The sequence below is a fragment of the Gavia stellata genome, chromosome 7 (assembly GCF_030936135.1).
Source record: "Gavia stellata isolate bGavSte3 chromosome 7, bGavSte3.hap2, whole genome shotgun sequence".
Taxonomy (NCBI): Eukaryota; Metazoa; Chordata; class Aves; order Gaviiformes; family Gaviidae; genus Gavia; species Gavia stellata.
The window spans coordinates 4,085,387-4,104,264 of NC_082600.1; the positions used below are offsets into that span (position 1 = coordinate 4,085,387).

General features: G+C 52.7%; 2 protein-coding genes across 2 annotated transcripts in view; both read left to right on the top strand.

The window, feature by feature from the left end:
- Positions 1-18,878, top strand: part of PSMC6 (proteasome 26S subunit, ATPase 6) — a 364,454-nt gene that overhangs the window by 309,305 nt on the left and 36,271 nt on the right. The window lies entirely within an intron of this gene.
- On the top strand, positions 940-15,062 carry GPR137C (G protein-coupled receptor 137C). Its single transcript, XM_059819461.1, has 7 exons — positions 940-1,308; positions 8,825-8,868; positions 9,634-9,862; positions 12,997-13,146; positions 13,710-13,832; positions 13,971-14,086; positions 14,891-15,062. The coding sequence occupies exons 1-7, from the start codon at positions 940-942 to the stop codon at positions 15,060-15,062; spliced, it is 1,203 nt and encodes a 400-aa protein (XP_059675444.1).

Consider the following 18,878-nt stretch of genomic DNA (forward strand, 5'->3'; position numbering starts at 1 on the left):
GCGGGTCCGTGCCGGTCCGGCTCTCCCAGCGGTGGGATCTCGGGGACCCGAGCCTGGATCTCGTGGTGGCGGGGGGGGGTCTCCCGACTGCTCACCCTACCGCTGGGATCCCTGAGCCTCCCCGACAGCCACAGGGATCTCTGCCCGTATAGCAGACCGGAGACCCGGCCTGCGGGGCCTCACACCCGCGCGGGCTGCTGGGGGTGCCCCGATCCCCCCGACAGCTCCATCCCCCCCCCCCCCCCGGGAACGCTCTCTGCAGGACCCCCGGAGGGAGCTACACCGCCCGCACGAGGCGGGGGCTCTCCGCCCCTACTGCTGCGGGGACCCCCAGAGCCGCCCCCCCGGTTTGCTCGGGGCTCCCCGGGCCGCCCCCGGAGCCGCCCGCACCCCGCTGCAGCGCGCACCCCGCAACCGCCTCCGCGGCCGCCGGCAGCCGCGCGCGCCCGGCGGCGCGAGCCCCAGCCCCGCCGCGCGCGCCGCGCTCCGCCCCGCCCCGCCCCCGGGAGGGCGCGAGGGCCGGGTGCGCGGGAGGCGGTGCCTCCGCCCCGCCGCTCGGGGTAGGCGGGGCGGGAGAGCGGGGAGGCGGGCGGCGGCGGCAACCCAAGAAGCAAGAGGCGAGCCGCGGGGGCGGCCGTGAGTGACAGGTGGCGGCGACCACTCGGCGCGGCGGATGGGCGCGGCGGGGGCGGGCCGGCGGGGAGCCAATGGGGAGCGCGCGCTGTCAGGAGCGAGCGCCTCAAATAATCGGGCTCAGCTGATTGTCCCCGGCAGAGAGTTGTTTGGCGGCGGGCGGGCGCGCGGCGCAGCCAGGAGGGCGGGCGCGCGGGAGGAGGAGGGGGGCTCCCCTTTGTTGCATGGGGGTGTCCAGCCGGGGCTGAGGGGCGGGACGGGCGCGCGCGCGGCGACCGTTGGCGGGCCGTTGCCTCCCGCTGCCCCATGAGCGCGACGGCGGCGGCGGCCCTCGCTGAGGGGGCGGCCCTGGCTGAGGGGGCCGCCGTGCCCTACGCGGTGGAGCTGGGGCTGACCGTGCTCCACACGGCGCTCTACGCCGCCCTCTTCCTCTTCGCCTACCTGCAGCTCTGGCTGCTCCTCTACTACCGGGAGCGGCGGCTGAGCTACCACACGCTCTGCCTCTTCCTCTGCCTGCTCTGGGCAGCCCTCAGGACCACCCTCTTCTCCTTCTACCTGCAGAACTCCCTGCAGGCCCTCCGCCTCCAGCAGCCCTTTGCCCACTGGCTCCTCTACTGCCTGCCCGGCTGCCTGCTCTTCTCCAGCCTCTGCCTCCTCAACCTCTATTTCGCTGAGGTAAGTTTTTTCTTTTGGGGGGGAGGGGACACACCAACCCCCCACCCTGCAAGACGCCGGGGCGAAAGGCTCCTCTTCAGCCACCCCTCACCCCCCTCAAACTTGGAGGTGCACAGAGGTGTGCCCTGAAGCAAGGCTTTGGGGTGGGATGGAGGGGGGGGGGGTGTATATGTGGAGGTGTGCCCTGACCAGGCTCGGTGGGAGAGGGTGCTGAGAGATCTGCCCTCAGTGTAGGCTTTGGGGCGGGTTGGGGAGATGCAGGGATTATGCCCTGAATCCAGGCTTGGGGGGAGGCACAGGGATTATGCCCTGAATCCAGGTTTGGGGGTGGGTTGGGATGGGGGGGGGTATGAGCAAAAAGCGTGCCCTGAATCCTAGTGTCAGGGTGGTGGGGGTGCAGGGGTCTGCCTTGAATGTGGACCCCATGGGGTGGCATGGGGGGGAGGCAGGCACATGCCCTGAATCTGGGGTTGGGGGTGTGCAGAGATGTGCCCTGCTCCCGGGTGGGGCTTTCCCCCTTTGCAACCCTATGAGGAGTGGCAGCACCATGGGGGTCTCTTGGGGGACTGTTTTGCATCTTTTTTTTAATTGATTCCCCTTCTCTAAAGGGGACCAGAAAGTGGCAGCAGCAGGGGCTGCTCTGGCCTGGATTGATGCCAACCATTACGTCACCAGCTAGAGCCTCTTCTGCTATTGTTGCTGCGCTCCCTCCTTCTCTCCATCTCTCCGCTCCGCTGTGAACTGGGCTTGTTGTTCTGCAGCTTTTTGTCAGACAAAAACCCTGAGATTCCTCTGCCTCCCCGGACAACAGCCTGGGGCTGGAGAGGTGGGCCCCTTCCTAGCAGGATGATCGCTGCTGGGACAGTGCGGAGCTGCTTGTTATTGCTGCTGAGCTGTATTCCTCCTTTTCTGGGTTTCCCATCACTTGTTTTGTGATTTTTTTTTTTTATCCTCCTTTCTCTAGTCCTTTCACTTATCTTTATCTTTTGAAGCCTTAGCTCTCCCCTTCCTCCTCTGAGTATTTTGTTTCTGCTCCAGTTTCTCCTGAGCAGCCCTTTGCTTGCCTGCCTTCCAGTTTGGTGACTTGTTTCATAAATAGGCAGTACTTTCCTTCCAGCTTTGTTGTTGTTGTTCAGATTCTTTGCTCTGCAGCTCTCAGCTGTTTGCCAGCCTCACAAAGGAATCGCTAACACACAGCGAAATCGCTCCATCGCTCCGATGTGTCACCAATGGGAGTTATGATTTCATTTTCCTGAGGACATCAACATTCACATGATAATGTGAGGCTTGGAGCAATTGGGTTGTTCAGCTGTTTTGTTTCTTCCCCCTCTGACACAAACACCTGGAAGCTGGGGTAAACTGCCCGTTGCAAAAGCTGTTGGTGTTAGATATGCTGCTGATCGAGTGGCAGCAAAATAACAAATGGTGCATAGTGTGCATAATCCATCTTGTCTGTTAAAGGGAGCCTGACCTACCAATTGCTCCAACTAGTAGGTGTTCGTGTTCCTTGAAAGGCAAGCTGAGGAAGGGATGCCGTGTTCTGGTGCCACAAAGTGGCTGGATTTCTGTTTTCCTCCAAGTCACTGGACTTGACAGCAGATTTGCCTCTTTGCAGGCTTGTTAAAAGGCTCCTTTAAAGAAAGGCAAAGTAAATTCAGTTAGGGTTCTCAGGCTTCCCTTCCTCCCATGGTATCTGTTTTTCAGTGGATGCTGGCTGAATAAACCCCATTTCTTGCTCCTTGAAGACCTAGAGCCAAGGGAAATCCTGTCTGAGGAAGTAAGAGCTCAGAATCTAGAGTGGGGAAGGATAAAATGACTTCTTAAAATGGGTATGCGTGCTTAGTTACAGAGAGGGTCTGACACTTGACTGTCTCAAGCAGCATGGGTGTCCAGCACTTCGTGGTGTTTGTAGGTGATCTCACAGTGGTGGTAGGTGGTGAAGGGCTGTAGCTCCAGAGGTTTGGAGAAAAAGTGCAGCTAGGTGGACTTTGGTCTTTGGTGCTTTTCTGGCTTCCATTTTAACAAAAGAAGTGATGCTGACTAGTGATATTTGGCCTCCTCTGCTTTGGAGAACAGGCTGATAAAACTAGCCCATCCTTCCCTTGACAGAAGGGTGCCATGTGCTGGTAGTTAACTGAGGCATGCCTGGCTTGGCTGTGTTCAGTGCTTCTCTTGAAGCATGGGAGGAGTTGTATTAAGGGGGCTTAGGGTGTAATTAAATAAGAATTGTCACTACCTGGCGGAAGGAGAGAAGCTGCAGTGTAACCACAGCAGTTTAGCTGAAGTGGCTCAAGATCTAGAGGTGACTGGTATGTTTACTAGTGTGACTTCAAGCAGAACCTGCTGTGGAAGACCCATCTGTTCCCAATTCTTAAGGGCCAGTTGGTAACAACCTGTAGAAAGGCATTGGGCTTCTGCTACTCTGAGGGTGTCATCCTGCTCTGGTGCAGCCTCAGATAAAAGCATAGGCTGCTTCTGTGCTGAAAGCCTGGCTGATTGTCTTTGTACACAGTGCCTCCTTTGTGGACATGCTGGAGAAGTGACATCTGTCTAAGCAGTGGAAGAAAATGTGGCCTGTGCTATGTTATTTGAGCTAATCTTGCTTGATTTATGGAACTGCTCAAGCTATGTACAAGCTGAGGATGAAATGGTGCTGGGTGGGGGAAGAGCTCCAGGAAACAACAAATGCCCGTGGAGAGCTAGCATTATTTAGCACTGCAGGCTGTTCTGGGACTGAAATTCAAACTTGTGGAACTGCCTAGTGTTCCTCCTTTCTGTGGGGAGAGGCTATCCTCTTCCTATCCCCTCCTGGGCCCTGAGATTCCTGAGGGGGTGTGGAGGCCTGACAAAACGTGTGCAGGATGCTTATTTGGTGGTGATGGCTTCTTTTTGTCACTGTCTTATTTCCACCTGGAACATCAAAAGGTGTAATGCCTTTTGCTTGGGAGCATCTCTTCCTCTCTGCTTCAGCTTGTGCCAGAAGGAGTTCCTTTCCAGGAAATCTGAAGTTCCCAGTACATCAGGTCAGAATTCCTGAGATCCACTCCCAGTCTTGCCTCAGACTGGCAGAACTATGGCTCAGCTATCCCACCCAGGATGCTTCTCTGCCTTGCTTTTGGAATAGCTCCTCTGCTGCCAGCTAGACATCTGCTTGAGTAATGCTACCTTTCCTAAGAGTCTGCCAGTTCCTGCTTTCCCCCAGGTCATTGTCAGGAGCACAGTATGTGGGAATGTAGCCACAACAACCTCCATCTTGACCCTTTCAAAGACCTTCTTGAGCACTTGGCATGGTTGCCTCGCTTGAGTCAGCAACTGTGTGCAACAATGAGTAAGGCCTTCTGCTGGAGTGGTGAGGCTCTGATGGGCTGCTCCGCCAGACTGGCGTGACCATAACCCTTAACCTGTCTGGGTTTCTTTAAGTGCTCCATCTGATTAGATGACATCAGCCTCTTTCAGCCCTTGCTGCTCTAATTGCACTGGAGCAGACATGCATGGAAAGAGCATCCAGCCTGGGAGCTGTTTGTCCTTGCTGTCCTGTATATTCCTGCCTTCTCAGATGGAAAACTGGAAAAGTCTCCATCTATTCTCACACCCTTCCACCTTTCTTGTCTAGCAGACACCTAGCATGTGCCCTCTGCCTCAGAGGGACAGCTGGTAAGGGGTCACTTAAACTCAAAACTGCTCCATCCCATAGCTGATTCCCATGGCTCCCAAATGAACAGGTGGCCATGCTGGCAACCAGCTGCTCTAGGAAATCAGGGTACATGCAAGTTGCACTCTGTGTTCATGATGGCATAGGATGATCTGTGTTAGTGGGGATGGTGAGAGATCCTCCTCACAGATAGTTCCAAGTTTTCCTCTGAGGGGAGGGTGGGAGCTTGAACACTTGTTATGGGGTGTAGTCCCAAAATAGTCTGTGCTCTGCTCTGATGCTCAGCGCTGAATAACTGTGGCGAGAGAAAGGAATCTGTGGATGCTCTTCCAACTGAGTGAGGGCTGTGGTCATGTCGAGGCAGGACATCGTTGTGTCTTGTATCTGGAGAGCCTGAACTTGTGACTTCTTTTTGGAGCAAAAGTGACTTTGATTCTATCAGACAGGCAATGACAAGTTTCTGGCTCTCCTGGATCTCTCAATCTGTTGTGAATGGCTGTATCAAAACCAAGCTGAAGTGCTATCTGAGGCCCAGTGTTAGGGCTGAGGTCCTGGCTCGTACAGGTGCTGGAAGTGGTCCTTAGCCATTTGTGGGATATGGTGCCTGTCACTTGTCATTTTCTCTTAGCAGCTGTGACACCTTCTAAGGATGAGTGTGTTTCTTAAACAATGCTATGAGAACATGCCCTTAGCAAGTTCACTTTCTGGGCTCAGTGATCAAGGTATTTACTTTTGTGAAATATATCCACTCTCATCACAGAAACAAGCCTCCAGTATCACAGGGGACTCTGAGGTCTGTAGCTCTTCTTGGCCTCACCTTCTTCCCAAGCCTGTGGCTGATGTGAAGTGCTCAAAGGACTTATGGCTCCAGAAAGACAACTGAGTGTTGCCTAACTTATAAAAGGCTTGTTTAGGAGTAAATGTTCTCAGTCCTGCTACTCGGGGCTAGCAGACACCTCCATTCCTTGTTTTCAGCAGGCAACTGTGTGACTTCTGGGGCTGGCCTCTCACTAGGAGCTGTAGGAACTGTTGAGTTTGCAAGGGTTGCTACTAGCGACTTGAGGGCAGGGGTCTGTATTTCCTATTTTTTTATGAAGAATAGGACTATTGCTGAGCACTCTGCACTAGCTTCTTCACAGCCTCTACATCAGCTGTCCTTGGGCTTTGAAAGCAGCAGAGCTAGTCCAGTGCTAAAAGGCTTGCAAGATTGTCTCAAAGATAAATACCCAAAGATGTGTTGTGAACACTACTGGTGTCACCTACTGACCCAGCCCCTATGAAGAAAAAGCAACCTTCAGATGAGTTATCGTGTCTTAGTTTACAGTGGTTTTGGTTATTGAGTGATGCCTGTTCTTTTCCTGAAGTTACAGGACTAAATAGCTGGGGGGCTAATAAAAGGCTGGTGCTGTGGTCTCCCTCTGCTTTTTGTGGCAGCAGTCCAAGGGTGAGTCTCAGGTTGCCATTGCACTCTTAACCCTGCGACAGCTTTGTGTGCCTTAGTCCCTAGGGCTGGGGGCTGTAGGGGAGAGTCTTGGGAGTCTGTCTTTCTTGCACAGGGCTACTGCAGCTGTGGAAGCCAGCATCATCTTTCTGTTAGCCAGTGGCATTTCCCTGCTCAGCTGAGGGGCTGCTCTCACCCAGGGTGATCAGATGGAATACAAGCCAGGGACTCTTGTTTGCACTGCTGTTCAGAGGTTGCAGTTACAGACTGCTCTTCTGGGAGTCAGAGCGGAAGTACAAATACCTCAAATGGATTTCCATGCTGTGTGAATGGGTGCTGAACCAAGAGGTTTCCCAGCTGGATGTCCTTGATGTCTGTTTTGATACTCCCAAAGTGCTTGAACGTAGCCTACAGGCAAACTCAGGACAGAGGAGGATTCAGGGATTTTTCTGTGTTGAAGTTACCATATGCTCCTTCCCAAGGCCCACGTTTCCAGTAACTCAAATGAGCTTTGGGGCTCAGAGTGGATTATGCCACACTTCTGTACTTCTCTGGGCCCGTATAGGCCAGGACAAGAGGGTAGAGGGCTTCAGAGACTGGGTGTAGTACTGTGCCCTTCAGCCATGGGGGCTGGATAAGTCCCTCTGAAGTACTGTGTCTTATTCCCAGACTTTCTCAAGAGCTTCTTGAGTTCATCCTCCCTCAGACTGGAGGAGAGGAGCCAGACAGTGAAACTGGCCCTCAGAACAGGGTTGCTGAAGCTGTCTGATGCCCTGTAGGAGGGCTTTCATATGCTTGAAACTACTATAATGGATCAGACACACCCCCCCAATCCTGAAATGCCTCTAGAAATCCTGTTGGCAGGAGCCTTATTTCTGAAGTTTCAGAGTGCCATTGCTACCTCAGTGCTGACTGGAAAGCAGGAGCCAAAAATCCTATCAGAAAAAAGCTGACTAAGGGTGCCTTGTAAGAGATGAGTGATCTTTCACTGCAGCCACAGTCTGGAAGCTGACAGGGAAGACTCCTTGCAGAAGCAGTGACATTAAACTTCCACATCTGTGCAGTGATCCCACAGCAGTCTTGTGCTCACCCCACAAATACATGTCTGCTGGGTCTGGCTAAATGGCTCTGTACCTCTTCCCAAGTTCCTTCAAAGTCTCTAGTCAGGACACGAGCTTTGTCTGTGACTGAATGTGACCTCAGCTCTGGGATCCTTCCTGGTGGGGTCTGTACTGAGATCTGCATTTTTCACAGGACAAAACCCAATTCCTGCCATGGCTGTGCTGCACTGGTGTGTGACAAGTGAGCTCCATGGAGCTCTGCCAGCATGCTGCTTGTCCTGACCATGTGTGAGCACTGGTTACCTGTCCCCTTGCAGCAGGACCACTGTGCTCACATCTGAGCTGTGGCTTGGGAGTGTCCGCACTTTCCTAAACTAGAAGTCCTGCCCCTGTATTCTTCAGCAGGAGCCAACCTCCAGCCCAAAGGGGCATGGAAGCTTGTCTGCCATATTGGAAAGAGTGCTGTAGGGCTGCCTGAGTGTGCGCTGATGGTTCTCCTCCAGCCTCCCCAACCCAAGTGGCTGGGGGTGCAGGCATGGGTTCAGTCCCCTGCAGTCTGAGGAGAGGCTTGTGAGCCTTTACTTTGAAGCACTGGTCCTCTTTGTGCAACATTCAGCTCGAGTCTCCTAATACCTTGTGTGGTGAGGAGATTCACAGAACCCAGATCCACTCTTGGATAGAGTGTGTGTTGTTTTGAAGAGTAAAATAGTCTACAAATAACTGACTGTCTTCTAATACACTTGTCTTTCAAGTTGCCATGCAAGTTGGCAGGCTGGGCTTTCTACCTCTGGAGGACTTCTACCATCTCAGAGTTACTTTTTGGGTGTATTTGGCCTACAAACATCTTAAGGGTGCAGGAGCTGTGAGCTCCAAATGTTTGTTACAGCCTGCGTGTCCATAACCCAATACCAGAGGGTTATTTTAGATCAGCTATTTGTCTTGCTAAAGCACAGCAGCTGAAGCAGCCTTCTCTAACAGGGAAATCCAGCATGATTGAGGTCCTAAAATATGCAGCATGGAACACTGGACAAAGATGTATTTTTGAATGATCTTAAGGAGTTTAGCACTCATAGTCACTTTTTCTTGAAGTCCTTAGCTGTGGTGTTAAAGCCCTTGTCACATATGGGGTATTAAAGATGTTTATGCCTGTTGGACACCTACATTTGGGCTTGGCTCTTGCAAGAAAAAAAGTACCAGTCTTTCTTGCAAGTGGGCCCAGTGCAAGACTTGGTGCTAACAGATAATCTAGAGTCCTTCAAGATGTCCAGCTGGATGCTGGCTCCCCTGTTGCATATATCTTCACTAAGTTTAAAGGAGAACTGTAGGTTATGTTAAGTAATGCTGTGCAAATCTTTCTCCTAGGTCATATTCAAAGTGAAATGTGCAGCTGAATTCAACAAGTACAAGTAAGTGATACTTTTCTAACATTACCTTCAAAGCTGGCTTAAGGTGAACTTGTGCTGCAGGGCTAGGAATGGGAGCTTCAGACCCCAAAGACTGAGCAGAGCTAATGCCGTACCTGGCTGTGCTCTGACAGAGGATCAGTGTTGTGCCTTGGAGCAGGACTGGGAGCTTCAAGGGTACCGAGGAAGCTAAAGCATGTGCTGCATGCCTCCATACATGTCATCAGGGTCCCAGCACTGGTGCTGCTGGCAAACTAGATGAACTCCCAAGGTCATTCTGAGCTGTCCCACCCCAGAGAAGATCTGCAGGATAAGGCTTGAGCAATAGGTGAGACCTGTGTTTGTGCAGCCCAGGCACTTCCTAGCTATTTCCAGGGAAACCCACAATGGAAAATGAAAGCCACTGGCACTCACAATAAAGAAGTTGCAGTGGTTGTGATGACTCATAGCTTATTGACTGAAGTTATTGCAGAGCTAGAGCAACACTTAAAATCTGCAAGATAAGAACCTGACTGTCAGAAGATGAGTCTTGTAACTCATGACTACTTACACTGCTCATGCATTATGAGAGCAGCTCAAACAAAGACTCTGCAGACTTGGGCTGTCAATACAACTGCTGAAACTTGCTGGAATGTCTGATCTTCATGGCAAGCAGAGCACTGGGCATGCTGGGAGGTCATCTTGCCTGATGAGACAGGAGGGTGGTGGAGAATGACTGCAGAATTGTCTGACTTGGAACTCCATTTTTCCCTTCTGCCATCTCTCCAGGGTCCTGTTGTATCTGGGCTCCATATTCACCAGCCTCCTCTTCTTAGTTGTGAACTTAACCTGTGCAATGCTAATCCATGGTGAAGTCCCGGAGAACCAGCTGAGGTGGACAGTCCTTGCCCGTGCCCTAGTCAATGACAGCCTCTTCATCCTCTGTGCCATCTCGCTGGCTTGCTGCATGTGCAAACTGGGAAAGATGTCTTCAGCGAATGTCTACCTCGAGTCTAAGGTAGGTAAATACCTCGTCAACTACAGCAGAACTGCATGGTTATCAGCTGGATGTTCAACTGGATCTGTGTGCTTACTCAGAGCAATGCTGGCCTGGTGGCACCTGAGCTACTCTTGCCTAAATACTCCTTCCAGTGTGGAGGTGACAGCTCTTGGACTTCTCCCTCCAGAAGGTGCATGCTCCTGCTGTAGGAATGAAGTGCCCTGCATGTTTTAGGGTAATACATTGTCTGCAGCTTTGCTGGCCCAACAAGAGACTTAAGAGCTGCTTATGCTTTTCAGGTTTAGAAGTATAATTTAGGCTTAGACTGGAAGAGAGGGTTCTCTAAGAGTAGCAGATGCAGTTTCTGCAGTATATTGTCCCTAAGGACAGTGAAGTCTGCAGCACATTGTAATGTGTAACAATTCTATGCAAAGGGGATTTCCCCCCCAGCAGTCCAGCTTCAGCTGCTTGCTTGAGTCAGATGCAGTGCTTGTCTGTCCTGGATGAGATGAGCATCTTAGAAGGGGAGGAAAAATTGCTGTAGGTCCTGCCCTGAGGCAGAAAGACAGCTGAGGGTCTGAGTGTACACAGTTCCTCTCAAGCAGGTAGGAAAGTGGATAAGCCACCAGCAGTCTCAGTGTGGCAGTAGGCTGCAATTAAGTGTGCACTTGAGCTGCCTCCTCTTCCTCTGGGAAGCCATATCCCTCCTGTCAAAGGCAGTGATTCCAGGGTGGGTCCCTGGCCTGTTGAGAAGGGCAGACAGCAGTCTCTTGATGAGCTTGGAAACATCTACAGGAAAAACTTGAGCACCTGAGCATAGTCAGGCTCAGGGAAGCCAGCTGCCTGGCTCTGGTACTTTTGAGCTACTGTCTTTTCCCAGTAGTACAGCTCCTTGCCTCATGTGCTCTGAATCACTCCTTTCTAGGTGTCAGAAGGTGGGGTTCTGGCCTCCTGCAGTGACCTTATTTCCAATGTGTCCTCAATCAGGTGAATCCATATGGGCTTAAAGCACTGCCATGCCTGGCTCAGGTGAGAGGCTGTCCAGAGTGTAGAGCCCCTGGGGGCTGTTGGATGGCTCTGTCCCCCCTCAGGGAGAGGGTGACAAGCTGCCTTGCAGCAGATGCTGCTACAAAGACATTCTGGATCCAGACAACTGCTGTGCATTGGCTGGAGGAATCTCCTTGCTCCTTAGCAGGCCATCTGCATGACCACTCAAGGGGCTGCAGTCCACTGCCCCTTCTCTTAGAGAGGGCAGCTGAGTGAAAGCTGAGAGGGTGGCCAGAGCTGTGCTGTCAAAGTTGAAGCTGAGGCTTTCTGTAGGAGAAGTCTGGTTCTCTTAAGCACTGGAGAGCATCGATGGTTGCCCAGAATCCAGGGTGTGTGGGCCATAGGCAGCTGGGAGCGGCTACCTAGCTGGCTCTGACAGCTGTCCACAGAGGCTACAGATTGCAGCCAGGTGATCTGAAGTGAGACAGGAGCCATGGCAAAGCTGAGAACCTGCTCAAATCCCTGCTTGCATGGGCCAGGTATCCAGCTTTGACTGGCTCTGGACACTAATTAACTTATCAAGTTGGCCCAGCAGTAGTTTACCAATGCAGTAACTTCCTCTAGTTACATGCCTGAGGCTGCCTGTGGGGCTGTGCTCTTGTATGAGGTGCTCTAGAGAAGCCTGCTTTCAGGTTGAATACTCAACCTCACTGTCTGGTAAAGGTCTCTTGCATTCAAATGCTGTCTCCCTCCCCTGCCTTGGAGGCATCCCCTGTCTTTGTGTTGTGGAGGAGCTGCAAAAATAGGGTGGGGATGAGCAGAAGTGTTACACAAATGCCTGAAAAGGCTGTCCTGCCTCCTGAACTCCAGCTGTGAACCTGCTGACTCAAAACAATACAGCAAGGCTGGAGGGGCCTGGTGAGTTGGCTGCCTCCAGTGGAGGTAGGAAGGTTTGAGCCATTTGACACTTGAGAAGGAGGCTCTGCTATTGAACTGCTGCCAGATCCTATACTGTGGTCCTTGTCAGCTGGAGACTTGCTTCACTAGCTTTTCTGTCTCTTATTCTGCTCTCCTGAATACCGAGGGCTCAGCTAACAGCGCTAGAGCAGGCTGCGTTCCTGTGCTTTGCTGGTGTCACAGGGACTTGTCTGACTCTTCAAGGCACTGTCTTGAGCAAGTGCTGTAAAGCAAGGAAAATAGAGCTAGCATACCTGTAGCTTGGATGTGGAGCAGGTCAATGAGATGAGCTTCCTGAGCAGGTTGTCTGCTTAAATACAAAGGCAAGTCAGCTGCTGAGATGGGTTTGTTTGCCTGCTTACTGGCTTCTGCTGTGTGGTGACTTGGTGGCTACCAGTAGCCATTAAAAGGTTTCAGGGGTGTATTTAGCAAAGAAATGGAGACACTTGCAGATCTGTAGGTAGCTTCCTCTCCTGTAGCTACCTGTCCAGAAGGGGTGGGTACTGTGACCTTCAGGCACCTCACGCAGCTATCCCCCTGACGGCACTGCATCTGAAACACTGTGGAGAAAGCTCTTGACCAGCCCAGGACAGCTAGCAGGAGGCAGATGTCCTGCAACATCTAGCCACCCTTCAGCACACAGCTCTGCGTACAGCAAAGCCTGGCTTGTCCTATAGCAGTGCTGGGCTTCAGGTGCTGGGTCTTTCTGCCTGTTCTCAGAGTTGTCCACCCCTAATATTTGGGCTTCTTTCCTAGACAAATGTTGTGTTCAATGTCAGGGGTGCCAAAGTGCTGCAGAGTGAATGAGCCGGGTGGACATCTCTGCTGTAGCATCTGATCAGGATGTAGAAGCAGCAAGATGATTTTCTTAATGGTTGTTGGTTGGTCTTCTGGAGACTACCACAGTAAGGTGGTAGGTGGGATAGCATCTCTCTGGACCACCAGTTTGAAGCTGACTGATAAGATCCTGAGAACGATGCTCCTGTGCCTTGAGTCTTCCCTGCTCCCTAGTGACACTGGCTGTATAGCTCTGCTACTGCAGTGAACTCTTCACACAAGGAAGCTCTTAACCAGCTCTGAATATTTTAGCAACAACATACAAATCTTCTAGGTCACTCTTGCCTGCACAGGTTCTCATGCGTTTAAGAGGGGGGAATGCAGCTCTGTAGGAAGGTCTGTATTAAAACTTCTTTTTCTTCCTGTTCTAGGGAACATCTGTCTGCCAGGCTATTCTTGTGGGATCTGTAGTCGCTCTTCTGTATTCCTCAAGGGCTTGCTATAACCTGGTAGCTGTGGCCATATCTCCAGACAATGTTCCTGGTCCTTTTAACTATGGCTGGGACAACCTTTCAGACAAGGTAGGTGTCTGTGACCCCCAATCCAGAGCTAGTAAAGTGAAAGGCAGTTACTCTACTGTCCTGTGAGGGCATGTGTAGGGGAAAAGGAGGCTATGTGGGGGTGTCTGTTTTGCTGAATCCCCAGATGAGCTGGCTTTCTGCCTTCAGAAGCCCTGCTTGCTATCTCCACCAGAGCAAACCTGAATGTTCCTCTATTTGGCTCCTTCTTCAGCAGGAATTCCTTGTTGTGCTCTTCAATTTTAGCCTGCCAACTCCTTTTGGGGGACAGGAGGAGGAAGTCAACTAGAGCAGAAAAGCAATGCTCAGTCAGGCATGGCTGTGTGCAAGGGAGGGTGGCTGGTGTGGGGAGGGAGGTAGCAGTACCCTGGTAACACACATAAGAGAACTATCTCATTAAAAACAGTAGGAGCAGTCAGGTAGGGGTCACTATTCTGGTTTAGGGCCTCCTGCCTTCATAAGGGTTTCTCTGCATTCCTAGTTCTGTGTGCTGTGTCCAGCTTTGGGAGCTGTGTAGCTCTGCTGATGGCAAGGATTATACAGAGACCTCTAACTTCTGTCCACAGGTGCATGTGGAAGTGAGCAGTGAAGAGTATGTGGTGTTTGGAGTGGTCCTCTTCCTCTGGGAGCTGGTGCCAACGACTTTCGTGGTGCTGTTCTTCCGGGCTCAGAGACTGAGTCAGAACTTGGTAGGCCTGAGCAAGCTGCTGTAGCTTGAGCACCCCTGTGCAGGGAGGAGCTCTGAAGTGCCTGGCCTGGGGGGGCAGGCCTTTAGGAAGGCTGTCAGAAATATCTCACTTCTGGCCTCACGCTGTTCTCTTTAACAGGCTCCAGCGGGGATGGTCAATAGTCACAGCTACAGCTCCAGAGCCTACTTCTTTGACAATCCGAGGCGCTACGACAGCGATGATGACTTGTCACGGCTTGGGGCCAGAGAAGGAGGGTAAGCCTGGCTGGGCAAGGAAAAGCACAGCTGCCATTCTGCTCCCCTGTGTGAGAGTAACAGGGCTCTTGGCTTCTGCTTTTAGGAAAAGATTTTGGTATAAGAGGCAGCTTGGGCAAGGTGGATAAGGCAAGGAGCCTTCTGACTGAGCTTGGTTTTGTTCCCTTCTGCAGCTCCCAAGGAGCTATTTTTGTTAGACAGAAGTGACCAGCTCTGAGAGGTGGATATCGCATGGGGTGCTCACGGGTAGAAATATGCAGTGGCTACAGACAGGAGGCCTCATCCAGGAGGGCTTATCTTGCTAGCATCCTTCCTCAGCTGTGGGGGCAGAGGGCTCTTAAATGACCTCCCAAGGAGTTTCTCTACTGGGAAGTGAGAGGTGGAGAAGTCCTGGGAGGGACCTGGTCTCTGGGAGCCAACTGGGACAAAGCTCTGTGGGAACACCTGATGTGGGGGAGAATGGTTAGGTATCCCCTGCATAACTGTAAGGGCAAACCCAACAGCCCTGTCCTTCACCTGGTGCTTAGATGCCTGAACTCCACCTGCCCGGGGGTGTAGTGAGGGGGTTCAGAGGTTCTGGCTCTTGACCAGTGTTGAAGGGCCTGGTGCTCCTCTCCTTGTACCTGTTTCCTCAAAGGCAGGTTCCTTGGAGATAGTGTGCCTGTGTGTCATAGCCTGCTTCTGCAGACTTGGATACCCTGATCAGTGCTGGGAGCAGAAGTCTTTCCTAGCAGTGGAGACTAGCTGCAGCCAAATTACTCATCTCTAAGAGTGCATGTCTGGTTTTTCTGTCTCTCCTCCCAGCTTGGCCACCCCTCAGTGCTCTGGCTGCTATGGGTCCCTGGCTGGGAATGACAGCTACACGGTGGGTCCCCAGCTCAGCGGAACCGCTACAGACAGTGCCCCCTTGCTCTTTGCCGCGGGCGGCTCGGAGATGAATAATCACCATAGCTCATACCCTGCGCCACAGAACTGAAGAGGCTGCGAGGTCCCTTTCCTCCCAGAAGTGGCATTCATGTATAGGATTGTAACCTGGTTTTCTCTTTCCTTCTTCCCTGAAGCATCTAACTCATCGACACAAACATTCCACTACCTGCTGCAGCTGTAAGCAGGACTGAGCCTATGGCTGCAGGCAGTAAGCAAGAGAACTGTGACTTTTAAGGTACCATGTAGCAAAGTGAAGCTGAACTCTCTGGAAGCTTTTTCTTGGTCTGGTCTTCAAGATGTTGGCAGCTAAATGCACCAGAGCTTCCTCACTAGAAAAGAAACATCAAATGCATATTTGCACTTTTATCTGCACACTTGGAAGGAACGAATCTTGCTCAGGCTGTGCTTGGTCTGAGACTTCTAGTTACTCTTTTAATTGCACATCCATAGCTGGGAGAGGCACTGTCTTCCTGCAAAGACGTGTTCTGTGAAGTACTCTGCATCCTGACTCACTTGGGAGTGTGAAGCTCTGTTCACCGAGTGTGTGGCGGGCAGGGCCCCCTGTGGTGAATGTTAAAGCATACCGTGCCATATTTGCACCCGGCAGGGCCGATGCCTCTGGGCTGAGCATGGTCTTGCTCTGACTGCTGGTCCTTGTTTCACCTGATTGCTGAACTGTCCTACCTAGGACTGTGGGTTCAGAGCTGAGCTCAAAGCGTATCCTAGCAGAGGCCTGTGAGGGTGAGATCAAGTGCTCCTACTGGCATTAAGATCACTATGCTGTAACCGACCCGCTAGCTTATGGCAGAGGAGGAGGGCTGGCTTGGATGGTAGCTGCTGTCAAGCGAGGGGATAAGACTTCATAGGCTGCTGCCTTCAGGGAGAGCTTAGAGCTGGAGCTGGCACAGCAGGAGTGTGTGTGTGCAGGAACATGTGTGGCCCAAAGTGTGTGTAAAACTAGGGCTGCTTTAACTGGTGGGTGGTGAGAGCAGTCCTGCTTCCCCCCTCCTCTTCACCCATGGTGGGGCTCCCCTTTTTCCCCTCAGTATTAAACTGCATTTAGCAGTAACCATGAGTTTTAACCTGAAGTGAATGTGAACTGGTGGAGTCCCCCCACTGAGGTGCAGGAGCTGTCTGTCCATGTGTGGAGGCAATGCCTGCTGTTGCAGAGGGAAGCGGCCGGCACTGTGGAGATCTGGTCCCTGGGCCCCTTGCTTTCCCCTCCCCTGCCATGGGTTGGGACTGTGGGCCTGCAGTCCTCCTGCTGCCACAGTGGCTGTGTCAGCAGGGCTGAGCGGTGTATGTGGGGTTTGAATGTGCTGGGTCAGTCTGGGAGGAGGTTTCTCTGTCTCTGTTTAACCAAAATAGCTACGTTTGACCTGGCCTATAGCTCCATTGGGCTCTTGGAGATGAGGCTTGATGTTATTCCTGGCTTGTCCCTGAGCCTGATGTGGCAATGAGCAAAGCAGCTTTGGACATGGACTTGGCTGGGGGCACTGGTCTAGTGACAACCTGAACTGGAACCGCTTTTAACCTACCTAGAGCTGCTCCTGCTGTTCAAGCCCCGGTCTGACACTGAAGGACCCAGCTGGGGTGAGGGACTTACCTGTGCATGGAGTGGTGCGGTGCTGCCTGGCTCTGGGACACTGGGCTCTGGTGCCAGAGGGATGCCCCCCGAGGCTGACTTAGTGTCCACAGCGCTGGGGCAGCCCCAGCCTCTCCTCGCTTGCCGCGTGCTCACTAGTATGGCCTGGTCACCCCATCACCCACCTCGCTTGTACTGAGCTAGATGTCACTTCTCACACTGAGAACACCCTCTCCCTCTGTGTGGTCTCCTGTGCTGGCTTGTGGGCCTCTCCCTGCTAACCTGCTTCACTCTTGCTGGCCCAAAAAGGGCTGTTTTTTTAGAGAAGGCTGTGAGATGCTCCCTCTTGCTCTAGTACTTGAACCAGGGAGCTCCACCCTGACTGCCGTGGCTCTCCTGGCTGCCCTGCCTTAGGTGGTGGAGGGGGCCTGTCTCCTTGCCTCGGTTGGGGTGTAGAAACAGGTTGCTTGGTCTCAATCACCGCTTGACTTAAGGCAAAGCTAATGAAGGACCTGAACTCGGTGCATTGCCCTTCCTTCTTCTCCCATAAGTCACCAAAGACAGTAAGTGACGCTAGTGGCCCCTGTTCTTGCTTAAATTCCAAAGCACTAGGAGCACTTTAAGTTTTTCTTTGGAGGGAAAGGAGTGTAGTGCAAAAATAATAATAATTAAAAAATTAAAGGGCTACAGGCTCATTGTTCATATTGCACTGAAGCACACAACAGCAACACGATCTTCCTGGCATTAGGATGGCAGGTTGGGGCAGTGAGTCTCGTTGCTAATGTACTCGTGAATGACTGGCGAAGTGGTTTGGTTTTATTCGTTTGTACGGATGGCCGTTAATTTCAAAACTCTGACCGCTCCTCCTGGGGCCGGTCCTGTGTTTTACTGAAGTAATTTATAGCTGAGAAGTACAATGACTTTTTTAATGCATAGTTGCCTTTCATTAAACTTTCTTTTCTTGGTATGGTTTAACAGTGTTTTGGCTTTGCAGTCAGGCAGCAGCTGGCTGCAACAGGAAGCTGTGGCCAATGAATGTACCTATTTGTTCTTCACTAAACTGTAACCAAGCACTACTATGTTGAAATAAAAAAAAAAGTGGCATTTCTGTGCTGGGTTGCTGACAGCCTGGCTGTGTTTTGCTCTTGGTGTGACCTAGCCCAGCCAGCTCTGACGTGGTCCTGTAGTTCCCCCTTGTCCCACCCAGGGGCTCATTGGCTGTGTCGCATGGGATCCTGAACATCTGACTGCTCTGCCGAGGTGTGCCTGGTGACTTGGTAAAGCTGCTTCTTGCAGGGCTGAGCCTGACCTGGTGTAGCTTGGTCCTGGCCAGCGGTAGCTGCATGCTGCAATTTGCTCCAGAGTGACTGCTGCATCCCTGTGAGTCCCTCTCCAGGCTTAAAATCTGTTTGGGTGCAGAGCACCCAAAGGGGGGGGTTTGTGAGGGGTGCTGTACCTCCCCTTTGCAGCTGTGGTTATCTGGGGCTGGGGAGGGCAGAGCAGCTTTCCTTCCCCCCACCCTCACAGTGTGCTTTATCCTCTCATGGTTTTGGGGGCTGGCTGTGGCCCAGAGGGACCCCTTGTCCCCAGCTCACAAGGTACAACATCCTCAAACCCTGTCCTCTTCACCTCACCGCCTTCTGCTTCCCCACAGATAGCTCCCTGGGCAGGTTGGGAGATGCTTCAGGGCCTGGGCTGTGCTTTGTCCCCTTCTCAGGACCTGCCATCCCTCCAGCCTCCTCTGCGGCACGGAGCTGCGGAGGAGCTGAAAACGCCAGCCCGGTAACTCGGTGCTTTCCTTATTTACTTGCACCGGTTTATCATCTGTGTGGCCTTGAGCTCGCTGCAAACAGCAGTGGCTTGGCTGGAGCACAGGCTGCATCTCCCTGCGCAGCAGCACCTGCCCCCACGGTGTGTTTTGGGGGGCTCTGGGGTGAAAAGCAGCATGGCTGTGGGGCTGCCGCACCCCCTGGCTGCACGGGGCCGGGCTGGGGGTGTGGTGGGGTCTCGCAGCGCTGACCATGCGTGAGCCTGTCCTTTGCCCCTGTTCTGAAGGTGGATGGTGTAATCAGGGCTGGCGCTCACCCTGTGGGACCTGTCTGGCAGCGGGACGGGGTGTCTCGCCCCTTGCTTTGCCGAGCTAGATGGGTGGCTGTGGCTGACCTCTGCTCTAGCCACAGCAGCTCTGCCCTACTTCCCCAGCTGCTTGTCCTTGAAGCGGCAAAATTCAAGTTGGCTTTGGGCACTGAGCAGCTCTGCGCCACCTCCGAGGAGCCACAG

Coding starts and splice junctions, on each gene's coding strand:
- GPR137C (XM_059819461.1), top strand. CDS start 940: ATGAGCGCGACGGCGGCGGCGGCCCTCGCTGAGGGGGCGGCCCTGGCT. Junction 8,869..9,633: donor GCTGAATTCAACAAGTACAA/GTAAGTGATACT, acceptor CCATCTCTCCAG/GGTCCTGTTGTATCTGGGCT. Junction 9,863..12,996: donor ATGTCTACCTCGAGTCTAAG/GTAGGTAAATAC, acceptor TTCCTGTTCTAG/GGAACATCTGTCTGCCAGGC.